The sequence below is a fragment of the Leuciscus leuciscus genome (genome assembly GCF_965113295.1).
Source record: "Leuciscus leuciscus genome assembly, chromosome: 12".
Classification (NCBI taxonomy): Eukaryota; Metazoa; Chordata; class Actinopteri; order Cypriniformes; family Leuciscidae; genus Leuciscus; species Leuciscus leuciscus.
In genome coordinates, this window is record NC_138736.1 from 18,738,319 (window position 1) to 18,751,440 (window position 13,122).

A 13,122-nucleotide genomic window follows, 5' to 3' on the forward strand; every position below is an offset into this window, starting at 1 on the left:
AACACATAATCATTTTGTGCATAGATTATCGAATAAATAAACATGGCCAAAGCAACAGCAGACTCTTGTAACATCATTTAATTTAAATTCATGTTACTCTTATATTTCTGATAATACTTTGTCCTGTCTGTAAGATTACACAAGAGATCTCCGTCTATCTGGATACATCACAACGGGAGGAACACCATACTGACATCTTCCCACATCTAAATAATCAACACCACAAGAACATCTGAACCATCAACCAGAGCTGCTCATCTTCTGGGTTTGACCATATTCTAGACTATTCACTGGAAATGCATGAGTGTTTAAAATGCTGGCCAAAAATATTCTACCGACCATCACATACAACAAAGAAAAACACATATACACTGCAATGCCATATAATATAGTATAAATGCATATAAAAACATACATTTGTACAGTAGGATTTCTATTAAGATTTACAGTAGGATATAGATATATTTTTAATGAGAGGATTTTTTTTCGTTCAATGGTTCCATGCAGTAACACAATAAAACGTGAAAATGGGAGTTGAATTTTATTGGCACCTTATATATAATTTTGTTAAATATATGTAATAAATGTTTTCATTTTATTACACACTGATCAAACACACATATTTGTGTGTTTGGTGTTTATGTAGAATGCAGACAAGAAAATATACATAGATAAGGAACATAATGTATCTACATAAGGTTAAACAAAGCAAAAACGACTCCGGTTATTCAGCAAAGATTTAGTCCCAGTGACTTGAATCATGACCTGTGACATTTTCTGTGGTACACAGAATCTGACAGACCTATAAAAGGATAGTTCACCCAAAAATAAAGTTCTGTCATCATTTTCTCACCCTCATATCCAAACCGGCATGCAAAGCAGAATGTTTAAGCAACAAAAAGGCATCTTAAAAATACCCTTAAGTGATCCATACAACACATGCCCTTTAAACCATGCCATTGTCATGAACTGCATTTTTGTTTTACATTTTATGTTTCCTGAGGTGCACTTATAATGTTATTTTTACATTAAAACTGTTATAATTTAGAAATATAAGGGCAATATGTGACCCTGGATCACAAAACCAGTCTTATGTTGCACGGGTATATTTGTGGCAATAGCCGGGTCAAAATGATAGATTTTTCTTTTATGCCAAAAATCATTAGGATATTAAGTAAAGATCATGTTCCATGAAGATTTTGTAAATTTCCCACCTTAAATATATAAAACATTTATTTTTGTGAATGGATGCAGCACTAATAGAAATGGACAACTTTAAAGGCGATTTTCTCAATATTTTGATTTTTCTGTACCCTCAGATTCCAGATTTACAAATAGTTGTATCTCGGCCAAATATTGTCCTATCCTAACAAACCATACATCAATGGAAATATTATGTATTCAGCTTTCAGATGATGTATAAATCTCAATTAAAAAAAATTACCCATAAGACTGGTTTTGTGGTCCAGGGTCACATATAAGCAATATGATTTGAACGCTCTGTTTTAAGGGGCATGTCTCCCTTAAATCTTTAATGTAAACGCCCACTGCTGTGATTGGGTAACATGAAATAACAAAAAATGGTAACACTTTAAAATTAAGGTTCAATTTTTCCACTACATTAAAGTGAACTAACAATAAATAAAAAAAAAGAAAAAAAAAATGTTTCCTTCTGAAGCATTTCTTGATCCTTGTTTATGCAAATTTCAGCATTTACTAATGTATTAATTAAATTAAAAGTTGTGTCTGTTAATATTAAATAATGGACCTGCAGTTGCCATAACCTAACAATGAACTTGAATGAATACTTTTTTATTAACTAACATTAACAAAGATTAATAAATAGTCTAACAAATGTATTGCTCGTTGTTTGTTAATAGTATTGAATGCTTCAACTAATGTTAACTATTGAAACCTTACTGTAAATTGTTACTGGAATACTGTAAGTATATGGAACTCTTTAGAATTTTTTTTAGTATACAGCTGCTGTTAAGGGAAAATCGAATTGCGATTTACAATTTAAAATGTTAATTAAAAACAGGGTTGCTTTGCTTGTTTTTAAGGGATGCACAATTTGGCCAAGATTTTGTGATTATATAATAATAATAATTATTATTATTATTAAGTTACAAGTAATTAATACAATTACTGAATAAATCAAAATAAGAAATGTTATATTTCACTGTAAAATTTAAATGAGTAGGGGGGAGTGGGGCAAGATGAGCCAGTGGGTAAGTTGACCCACCCCCTTTATCTTGGCAACCGTACACTTTTATTGTCATTTGACCATATATTTTGGAACCACCCATCATTTCTGACAGACTGTGAAAAGGAGAAGCACACGGGAGGAGTGGAAGGCACCCATTTACTTTAAAAACTGTTTTTGGCTTGTCAAAGTAAAAATGTAGCATAACAGATGTGGCCGTTACATCAAAGCAAGTTTATCCAGGTCTAAAAATATTTATGATCCATATTGGTGATTTAGCAATGTATAAAACTATGCAAATCATTTAGCTAAATATTAGTCTGAATTGGTAAGCTAGCTAGTTTTGCCCAAAATTGCAGCTATGGGGCAAAGTGAGTCAAATGTTGTGGGAGCCGGCGTTTTAACTTACCCCACCATAAGGCACAAGTTAAGTTGAAGTATAAACTGGTATAATTTCAATGTAATATTACACAAAATGGCTTAGTTTATACTTTTTAATTTATTTTTAGTTTGAGCTTATTTGATAGGAACAATGCAAGTACACCAAATCCTTCTCTGATAAGAACCAGAAGTTTCTTAATCATTAGGGATGCACCGATATTGATTCCTGATACTGAGCTCATGTACTCGTACTCGTAAAAATGCTCCTATACCAACAACAGCCATAAATAAATCAATTTTCGCCCCATTTTTAGGTATAAAATTTTGTATAAATCAGAATCTGAATGATATATGAACAAACCCCTCTGTAAAAACCTTAAGAATATAGATAGGAATACAACTAGAAAGTTTGGTGTATGTAAGTGCTGCTGAAGTGGATACAGAGAAAAAAATAAAAACATTTTTTGAGAAAACAGCCTTTAAAGATTTGTATTGTAAAAATGCATACTTTTTTAGTGGAAACAACTATTTATAGACACAATATCTTATCAAATCATAAGAGAGAGAGAGAGAGAGAGAGAGAGAGAGAGAGAGAGAGAGAGAGAGAGAGAGAGAGAGAGAGAGAGAGAGAGAGAGAGAATGCTCTGATTGCTAATCGTTCACTCAGCACGTGTTATTTGGATTAAAACTAAATCGTATATGTAAGTAAAACATGAACTGTTACCTGATTTATGTATAATGGGTGGTTCCCTACATTATTACAGGACGTTTGCAGGTCAAGAAGTTCCATGAACGAAACATACAAAGTGACCGCTCTGAAAACCTACGTCTTGATAGACAGCGCGCAAATACTGAACTGAATTGTCTTTCACGTCTTATTCACACTAGTTTATGTAGAAAGTAACAGAAGCTCATACAATGCATTTTAGCAGGCTTAATTAAGCATGAAAATAACTTTGATTAAAGTAAATATGAACATGAAAATAATTATGGACAAATTAAGCAGACTAATATGATTTATATTATTTTGGTTTATCTTTTAAATACAATTAGAAATGTTAGGAATGCAGTGAAAATACAGGTATCGGTTTTCAGTATCGGTATCTGACTCGTTCTGAAAAAGTGGTATTGGTGCATCCCAATTATATCTTTCCACCCGTAGTCCCTAACATTTAGGTAACATTGCAGAAAAACTACCATGCCAAGAACCTTTTGTTTTGACTAAAATGTTTATTAGTTTCAGTGACATTTATTCATTAATTCTAATTCAGTTTTTGTTTAATTTTACTCAACAAACTCTCTGTTTGGTCTGTTTTTTGGGAAGTTACAACTCTGATGTTAAACATACTATTTCAGAAATATAAACAATTAAAGATATTGAAATTACAACTTAATTTGGTTGGTTTTATGTTGTTTAAGTTAGCTTTAGAAAAGAAATATGACTTTGTAAAAGCAAATTTGATTTTTAAATTAGTTTTTATAATAGGTAAATGATCTTTAAAATTTCACATGGGGTTGATTAACATTCAGTTAGATGGTCAGTTTACACCCAGATGGTGCACCCTCTGACTCAGATCAACTTACCCCTATCCTGGGGTAAATTGAGCCACAGCAATACTTTTTAATAAGCAGCCATATTTTTAGAACCCTTTGTCATAGATGTATTCTAATTATTTAAAATTAGGAAAAAAATTGTTTACTTCTGCCTAATTTTCTCTTATCTTGAGGAACACACAAGTAAAAAAATGGCTCATCTTACCCCACTCTCCCCTATTTAAGAAAAAAAAACGTATTATTTTATCTAATTGTGAAAAGGGTTGATTACAGCATTACAGTATATTCATATCTACTCACATTGCATAAAAGGTTGCAGGGATGAGCGTTGTAGCCTATCACAGTAATGCGTAAAGAGCGCAATTTCTGCACTTTCACTGAAGCTTTCAGCATAACTAACACAGTGAAAATACAATGTAAATAATCCTGTTTTTATTTCTCCTGCCTGCATATCAAACACGCCAGAGGGCGGTGATGAAGATGCAGGTGTTGATTTGTGTCTATGCAGGCAGTCTTGTGCATTTTGGTATCATTTTTGCCCCAAGCCCGTTCATTTCTGACAATTAGACAATACCAAATGCCACTGTTTAAAAAGAGCAAAACTGAACATTCTGCCAAACATGCAGGTTTGGAATGACATATTTTACGCATGCATAAATGAAGAAAGAATTGTCATTTTTGACTGAACTTTTTCTTTAACACTTAGTGTCCATGGATGTTCTTGAGCTTTCTACCGGCTGAGCTTTCTTGGGACTTCGAGAATGCTTTCTGTTATTTCTTTGAGAGATACTCTTCCAGGTCGTCATGGGAACGCTGGGAACCTCCTTCTTTTTTGATACTAGCTCCGACTGAATAACTCCCCGGATTTTCTCCTTGTCTTCATCGGAGGAAGTGTTACTCTTAGAGCTCATCTCCACCGTAGGCTCCGTGAACACTATCAGCTGATTTTTACGATGAGGAACTTCAACTGTAGGACTCCCATCTGCCCCTTTCTCCTTTGTCAGTACAGTGACAGTCATCTGGGCCACACTGTGGTTCAGAGAAGCGCTTCGGAGGAGCATATTGGAGCGTGGCTGCACCATCTGGATCCCGCCTATAGGAATCGTGAGGCTGAGATTGGGAATCATCACCTGGGGCTGGGAGTGCAGTGGCAGGTGACTTAACACACGCTGGCCTTCTTTCGGCTGCATGTTCCTGGAGAGACGCCCATGTGGCAGAGGCCAAGACTGTGTCATGTTGGTCTTACTCTTAGGACTGTGTGTTTTCTCCTTGAGGGGAGCCAGAAAGACATTTTTTTAGTGAAATCAGCAAGTGGTCTGTTGGATATTGTAGAGTGACCACTAGTGCAGTCATCTTTATTCTAGGCAAAAGGACGTTATTTCTAAACAGTGTGGTTAATCTTTTTTTTGCAGCTACGGTCTTGACAGCTAAAGATAGTCCTGGTTCTTCCCAAATTTTTACTTCATACAGTAGATGGTAAACAGATGAGTATGCATTCATCATTTCATGGGTTACTATCTAAGGTTTTGGCTTTAATTGTATGTAAAGACCGGTGGCTTGACTTCTATTTGTAATAAAGGTGCGACACAAAAATAACACACAGTGTGCTTTTAGAATCAGGATATGTGTTTTTGGATGTTTATCTTGGATATATTTGGGTGTCTTTTTGTGCACTAATAAAAAAAAAATCTTTCTATAAGTGGAGTAAAACAAACTTAGACAAAGAAAGAAGCATCTACATATTTAGCTATCAAGACTAGAAACCCACAATTTACTCACAATTAAAACAAGGATGAATGGAGTCAGTAAAGCTAGCCAGTATGTGTTCTGCACATCAACACTGTTGTCAAGCGAGAATACTATTTAAATACAGTACATAAAAACAAATAAAAAATTCTATGGGTATAAGGGTAATAAAAGTGTCATTTTCTTTTAGAGAAACTAAACAAAACAGGTTTAAATGGGAAACCATTATTTTTGATCAGGCCAATATAAAAATGCACTAAATAAATGGCATGGTCGTTTAACTTTTTCTTATCAGCATTATGGTCACTTGTTACTTCTTACATTCAGTCAGAAAGATCTACATAAAGACACTTACCGGTTTGGTCTTGAGATTTAATCTGTTGGGTGAGGCTTTTGTAGAATCTCTGGGTCTATCAGCTTGGTACTGAACAGTCACGCTGGCCCCAACAGTCAACGCAAGTGGACAACTGTGAGACGAAGGCTGTATGGGGGACAAGGCTCTAATGGGGGACACGCGTCTCTCTGGGAACGATGAGGCTGGGTGTTCAGAAGGAGACAAAGAGGAAAGGCCAAATGATGGAAAGAGACTATGTCTCGGAGAGGGACAACGTAGAGGGGACATGTCTCGCTGAGGAGACTGCGGTAAAGCAGGGGACATTTGCAGGCCAGGAGACAGGCTGCGGATGGGGGATGAGCATTTCCCTGTAGTGGGTTCGAGGTGTGGAAGGGTTACTATAGACTTCGTGGTCTTCGGAGAGGCAGCTTCTCCATAGTGGCTCGGTTTTCGGGGGCTCATACTGACAGGCAGTTTGGGATGTTGTTCCCAGCCTGGGTTTGAAAAGCCTGAGATGTCACAGGAGCCAGAATTATCTCTGGAGAGAGACCGCTTAGATGATGAAGAGGAGCATGATGCTTGCTCGTCACCCTCATCATTATCATCAGCCTCATCCACATCTGTCTCCTCTGCATCTGAGAACTGGTGCTCCTCCACCAGATCCGTCTCAAGAAAACGCTTATCACTGTCACCTACAGCACAAGAGAGTCACTGTATCTTAATTATGCAAACAAAAAAGACAAATACATTTAACTAATTCAATCACTAGCTAAGTAACCATACTTAATCCAAATGCCACAATAATTCATAGCAAATGCATAATTTATTTCCAAATAATCAGATTAATCGATGTATCATATAATTGGCTTTGATAATTTTTTAAGTCAAATTGACAGACAAAGTTTGAATGCTTTCAACAAGCAGAACTACAAAAATAAGTTATTGAGTAACTAATACTTCAGACAGAATTTGTCTGAATTTATATAAATGATACATGTACATGGCGGCTGAAATTTCAGCTTTGCCATAACAGATATAAATTACAATTAAAACATATACAATTTTATATCGTTTTTTTATATTGTAATAATATTACTGCTTTAGTGTATTTGTGATTAAATAAATGTAGCCTTAGTGAGCAAGAAGAAGAGACTTCTTTCAAAAACAAGTTTCTCACCTCCCTCATCTGTCTCAAGCTCACACTGAACTGGTCCTGGAGCAGTTCCCTCTGGACACCTCTTCCCATGAGCCTTTGACTTCATATGTTTGGTTAAATTCCCTGAGGAAAACAGTATGAGAGCTTCAACATGGGAATGAAAAAAAAGAAACTTATTTATATCAAGTTCGTCCCTGTGAGAATCCAGGTGTAGACTTTGTCCATGTAAACAACCTCCGATGTCATCGAACTAGTGATGCAATAACATCTATTATAAACCTCTATTTTTGTTGTGTTGGCAATATTTCTACTACAGGACAGGGAGCATATTGATGGTCTTGTCCTTATCGTAAATTAGTTTAAATTTGCTTCTTGCAATTACTAGTCAGGGGCAGGTGGAGTTAGGTAGAGTGCCAATCTTATTTCACAGTACATTTTATTTGACCAAATATTTGCATTTGCCCTTGAGCAGGAGATGAAGTATTTTGGAATGTACATTTTAAATGTATATCTGCTAAAAAGTTAATATTGTCTTTTAGGTGTACACTAGCGTATAGTAGATGGGCTCAAAGTTAATATAAATATTAAATGTATATTTTACTTTATCAATAATATTAATATAATATGGACAGACATGAACTAAAAACCACAAATCTCCATTCATCGGTTGTGCAGCATACCTTTGGTTTTGAAGGCAAAGTTACAGTGCTGGCAGACGTAAGGTCGATCGTCCGTGTGTAGTCGAATGTGTTTGCGCAGCATGCTGGGTTTCTTACAGCGTATTCCACACTCTTCACATACATATCGTCCTCTCCCCCGGCCACGTACATACACGTATTCCTCACTTGACCTGTAGCTGGAAAACACAACATTAAAGCTGAAAGAATATGTTGTGTGAACATTCACCGGGCTTTTCCATTGATCAGGAGTCACTGACAGATAACAAACTGACCCTTATAAGTTGAACTACTAAAGGGAAAGACTATAGATAACCCGAAAATGTTGGAAAGAAAAATATTGCAGAATGTCGAGAGTGCTCTTTATCATAATGGGAATTGTGGCTTTCAAACTCTAAAGGTAACAAACCAAGCACCAGAGAAATATCATAAAATAAGTGATGAACCAAATGGAAACTTCATGGCCAAAGCTTAAAAAATCTGGACACACTGGTTTAAGAAACAAAACACAAATTTTGAATTACATACATGTTTAGAATAACTGAAGTTCTATTAATTAAAAAATCATCATCATAACATCACATATCTTGTGAGATCAATATACTGTATAATCACTGATGACAACCATGTGTTTAATTAGCGAATCAAACACATAATTAAATTAGCGAATAATTCACAAAAAATTGTTTTACAAACAAAGCTATCATATGGATTCAGAAGACTCGCACAAGCCGTATGGACTACTTTTGACATTTCTGGAGCTTGACAGTTCTCATTATAAAAATAAATAAAAAATAGTACTCTGGAACCCTTCTGAACCCTTGTGAAAAAGAAGTACTTATTACGGAGATTAAATACTGTAAAAGACTACACACAAGTACAAACTGAATGTAATGTTTTCTGGCACTTAATTGCATGATAATTGTAATTAAATGAAAATGTATTATAGTTTACATGTATGTACTTATAAGCAGTTATAAGCAGGACTTAAGTACATGTTTAAATACAAGTTCATAACTAATTCTTATTGTCTTTGAAATATGGTTAAAAGGTTCTGCTGATTGTATTGTAATTAAATTGATTATTAAAAAGTACACTTAAGCACTTAGTGTGTTAAGAAACAGTCATGAAAGTGCACTTCATTAATAATTTTTTTTATTTTTATTTATGAACTTTTGCTAAATTTGACGTACACTACAGTTGCACATAATTAAGTACACTTCTTTTTCACAAGGGAATCTCATTCTCATTTGGGTTTGGACAAACATGAGGGTGATTAAATAAAGACTTTGAACAAACCCTATAACTGGATGAAATGCGTGCAGCAAAAAGGTGAATCATATCAGACTAGCACTATTTTTTCAATGTTTAATAAGTTAAACAGAATGGAAAAGAAAAGCAGCACATTTACTGTAGGTTGACATTGACACTGCAAGTTCTCAACATCACCTTTAGGTTAATTAAAATACCAGCAAAGCAAAGCAAAGCCTCTGGGCTAAAATATGTGCATAAAGAGGCCTTTACATTGATCTCACAGGTCTGTGTGGGAGATCTGGTCTCCAATCTATAGCACCTGCATGGTATGCTTTTAAAGGTGCTCTAAAACAACTTGGTATGCTTGGCACAGACCCTCTTTCAGACACCACACATGCATATATATCCATACACACCCCTTCCGCCTACCCACAGACACACACACATGGGTAGTCTGGCTGGTTATCCACCCTGTTTGTGTCCAGAAAGTCCCAAAACGGGGCCTCCACTTGACCTCAAACAGAGCGCCATTTATAATGTCAAGAACTAGGGCCCCCCTCCCTTCGACCCCCGTCACCACCACCCCGGCTCAAACATGGGGATCTTGCAATGCCGCTCTGTGCCCAGAGCCCGGGCTTCTGTGCCAATGCAAACAGCTGAAAGGGGGGAACCCTGGACCCAACCAGCAGCTCATAACCAATAACATGAGTACAAATCAAGAACTGTGTTGCCAGCTTTCTTAAAAATAACAGCCATATTAGAGTAAAATTTTGGGCGATTTAGTTTTTTAGATTGACGCTGTACAGCTATTTAGGTTGTGATGCGATATATTCACAGTAACAGACTACTGTTCACCACAAAGTAAAGATGGAATTAATATGATCCAATAAATAACCAATTTCATTCTAAACATACCAGAATTCCCAAAATTTTAATTAAAGTGGGTCCAAAAGGCAGTGCATTATATAATAATTAGATTTAATCTGTTCTGAAGAAAATATGAGTGATGCTTGGGCATGCAAAAAAAAAAAAAAAAAGTATTTCTGAGCGTTTTTTAGCATGTTGCTACATAGTTGCTAAGGTGCTTTGCGTGGTGGTTAAAACATTTACACTTGGTATTAAGATGCATTTCCAATAATCCACAAGTGGTCAGTCAAGACACATTACCGTTTACACCGGGTCTTAAAATGCATTTTTAAATCTTCTGTGACCACTTGTGTTCGGACTTCGTCTAGATCCTGTGACGAGTCTCCAGAGTGCACTTCAGCGTCGCCCTGTAATTATTTCTCATCATTCTGTTACGTAAAGTATACGCGGATGCAAGATGCATGTAAAATATCTCTTTATTGGGAATAAACAACTGTAATCCCTGGTCGGACAGTTCCGAGATGTGTTTTCAGAATTACCAGGGCAGACCAACTTAATTTAGCATGAGATTCGCAATCCCCCTGGAACTATTGTCCGGCAGTGCTCCTACAGGGTCCCAGAGGCTCATCGACAAGCTATTGAGGAAGAAGTCCAGCAGATGTTGAAGGGTCATCGAAGCATCACAGAGCCCATGGTCTAGTCCCATTGTGATGGTCCCAAAGGCTGATGGAACCCTCCGTTTCTGCAATGATTTTCAGAAACTCAACGAAGTTTCCATCTTCAACAGCTACCCAATGCCCCGAGTAGATGAGCTCATAGAGCGTCTGGGTAGAGCCCGATATATTTCCACCTTGGACCTGATAAGGGGATAATGGCAGGTCCCTCTCACAGCTGCATCCCAGGAGAAAACAGCCTTTAGCACCCCTAGTGGCCACTGGCAGTACCGGGTTTTACACTTCGGGGTGCATGGGGCTCCAGCAACCTTCCAGCATATGATGGACATCCTGTTGAGACCTCATCAGGCCTTTCTGGGGATGGCAGTTTACTACAGATGTTTCATCCCTAACTTCTCCGCAATAGCTTGCCCCCTGACAGACCTGACCAAGAAGGGGCAGCCCGAGAGACTAGAATGGACATCAGATGCTGAAGCAGCCTTCCAAGCATTAAAGTCAGCGTTGGCCTCTTCTCCAGTCCTTTATGCCCCTGATTTTAACTGCCCCTTCACACTCCAGACAGATGCTTCCGACTCTGGGCTGGGAGCTGTCCTGTCCCAGATACTGCACGGAGAGGAACATCCGGTGGTGTACCTTAGCCGGAAGCTTACTCCAGCTGAAACCAAGTATGCCACAGTAGAAAAAGAAGCTCTGGCCATAAAGTGGGCAGTTCTGGAGTTGTGGTATTACCTGTTAGGGCAGAGCTTTACTCTGGTGACTGACCATGCTCCATTGCAGTGGATGGCCCGGGCAAAGGGTGCAAAACGAATGCCAGGGTGACTCGCTGGTTCCTCGCCCTCCAAGATTTCCACTTCAAGGTGTAACATCGGGCCGGGGCAGCAAATGGAAATACGGATCGATTGTCAAGGATGTGGGCAGGTTGGTGTGGTCTGTCCAGTGTCACTCCCCACCTACCCCTGTCTTCTCCCCTGTGTTGTTCCAGGATCAGGTCGACGCTTAAGCGGGGGAGTGATGACGAGTCTCCAGAGTGCACTTCAGGGTCACCCTGTAATTATTTCTCATCATTCAATCAGCAGCCAGGAGTAAGTGCTGATTGGCCACACCTGTGCTTCATTAACCCTCTGGGGTCGACAAATGCATCGGCGCATTTTGCTGGATTTTTTTTCACATAGCAGCAAAATAGGCTTAAAATACTCTGTCATTTATGGTCATACAGACTTAAAAAATATAAAACAATAAACTGTTAAATGTCAACTTTTTTATGCGTCCACTTGCAATCGAAACAAAACATTGTGCTTTTGTAAAATAAAGAAAATAAACAGGGTGTGCTTTCTGCCTCTCCGTCGCCGTGAGCGTTTTTTCTGGAGCACGTCTCTAAACTTAACCAAAACTCGGCGAATACTAGTCACACAGGCAAGAGCAATACATCTTTATAATCATTTAAGTGTCTACTTTTAAATGATCAAATTCAAAATGGAAACAAATATTATCTGTTTATGTAATCTGTATGAAAAGAGAGATATCAGTCGTTCTCATGGCAACTCATTATCTGCTAATGTGAACACGCCCACGGAGAACGCGTGCTATTGAAACACAAATGATCTGAGGCGATCCATGCAAACCTGTCAACGCCCACATCAATTCGATAAAACACACCAAGTTTAATCAGATTCATGTACTTTATGTCGCCTTGCGACGCTGTGAGGAATAATAATAGCGTAATAGTAATATAATCCTGGAAAAATATACCTTAAAAGTGCTGGTTTTGGTTTCATTTCGAGGAGCAACGGCTTAGGATTGTGAATAGTAAGGTCTTTATTCTTGAGTGCTTTGTTCTAATTGCAATATAGTGTATGTAAACCGCAAAAAGACTGTTTAAATATGAATCGTGTGTCTATGTGTGAACATGACCACATCTACTAGCAAAAAAAATCTTTTTTTTAAGATGTCTGAAAATTCATTATTTGATTTGAAAATTAGATTTTTCAGTCTCATTCATGTCTGTAGCATGGTGTGGGATGAGTTATGCACTGACATTTAATAACTACATCTAAGTATGAGAAATATTGACAGCTTATTATTAAAAAGGTAAGACATGGCCCGAAGAAAGGGGATCAATCATGACACATAAAGATGTGAAAATTCATGACATATACATTATGTGAGGATGAACTGTGCAGAAACCACATAATTACCATTCACCTGAAATGCTGGCTCAATCCATTTCCCAAACTTTCACGCAAAATCACTCCCCTCATTCATCAACTAAAACC

At 37.3% G+C, this 13,122-nt stretch overlaps 1 protein-coding gene across 3 annotated transcripts in view; it reads right to left on the reverse strand.

Moving 5' to 3' along the window:
* Positions 1-538: 538 nt before the first annotated feature.
* The window catches only part of hivep3a (HIVEP zinc finger 3a), a 69,330-nt gene continuing 56,746 nt past the window's right edge, over positions 539-13,122 (reverse strand). For all 3 annotated transcript variants that reach the window (XM_082186681.1, XM_082186680.1, XM_082186682.1), the window contains 4 exons: positions 8,058-8,233; positions 7,399-7,500; positions 6,243-6,913; positions 539-5,409 (listed from right to left, as the gene is read on the reverse strand). In XM_082186681.1, coding sequence (XP_082042807.1) covers positions 4,837-5,409; positions 6,243-6,913; positions 7,399-7,500; positions 8,058-8,233 — 1,522 coding nt within the window. In that variant the 3' untranslated portion in view covers positions 539-4,836. The remainder of the gene's footprint in view (positions 5,410-6,242; positions 6,914-7,398; positions 7,501-8,057; positions 8,234-13,122) is intronic.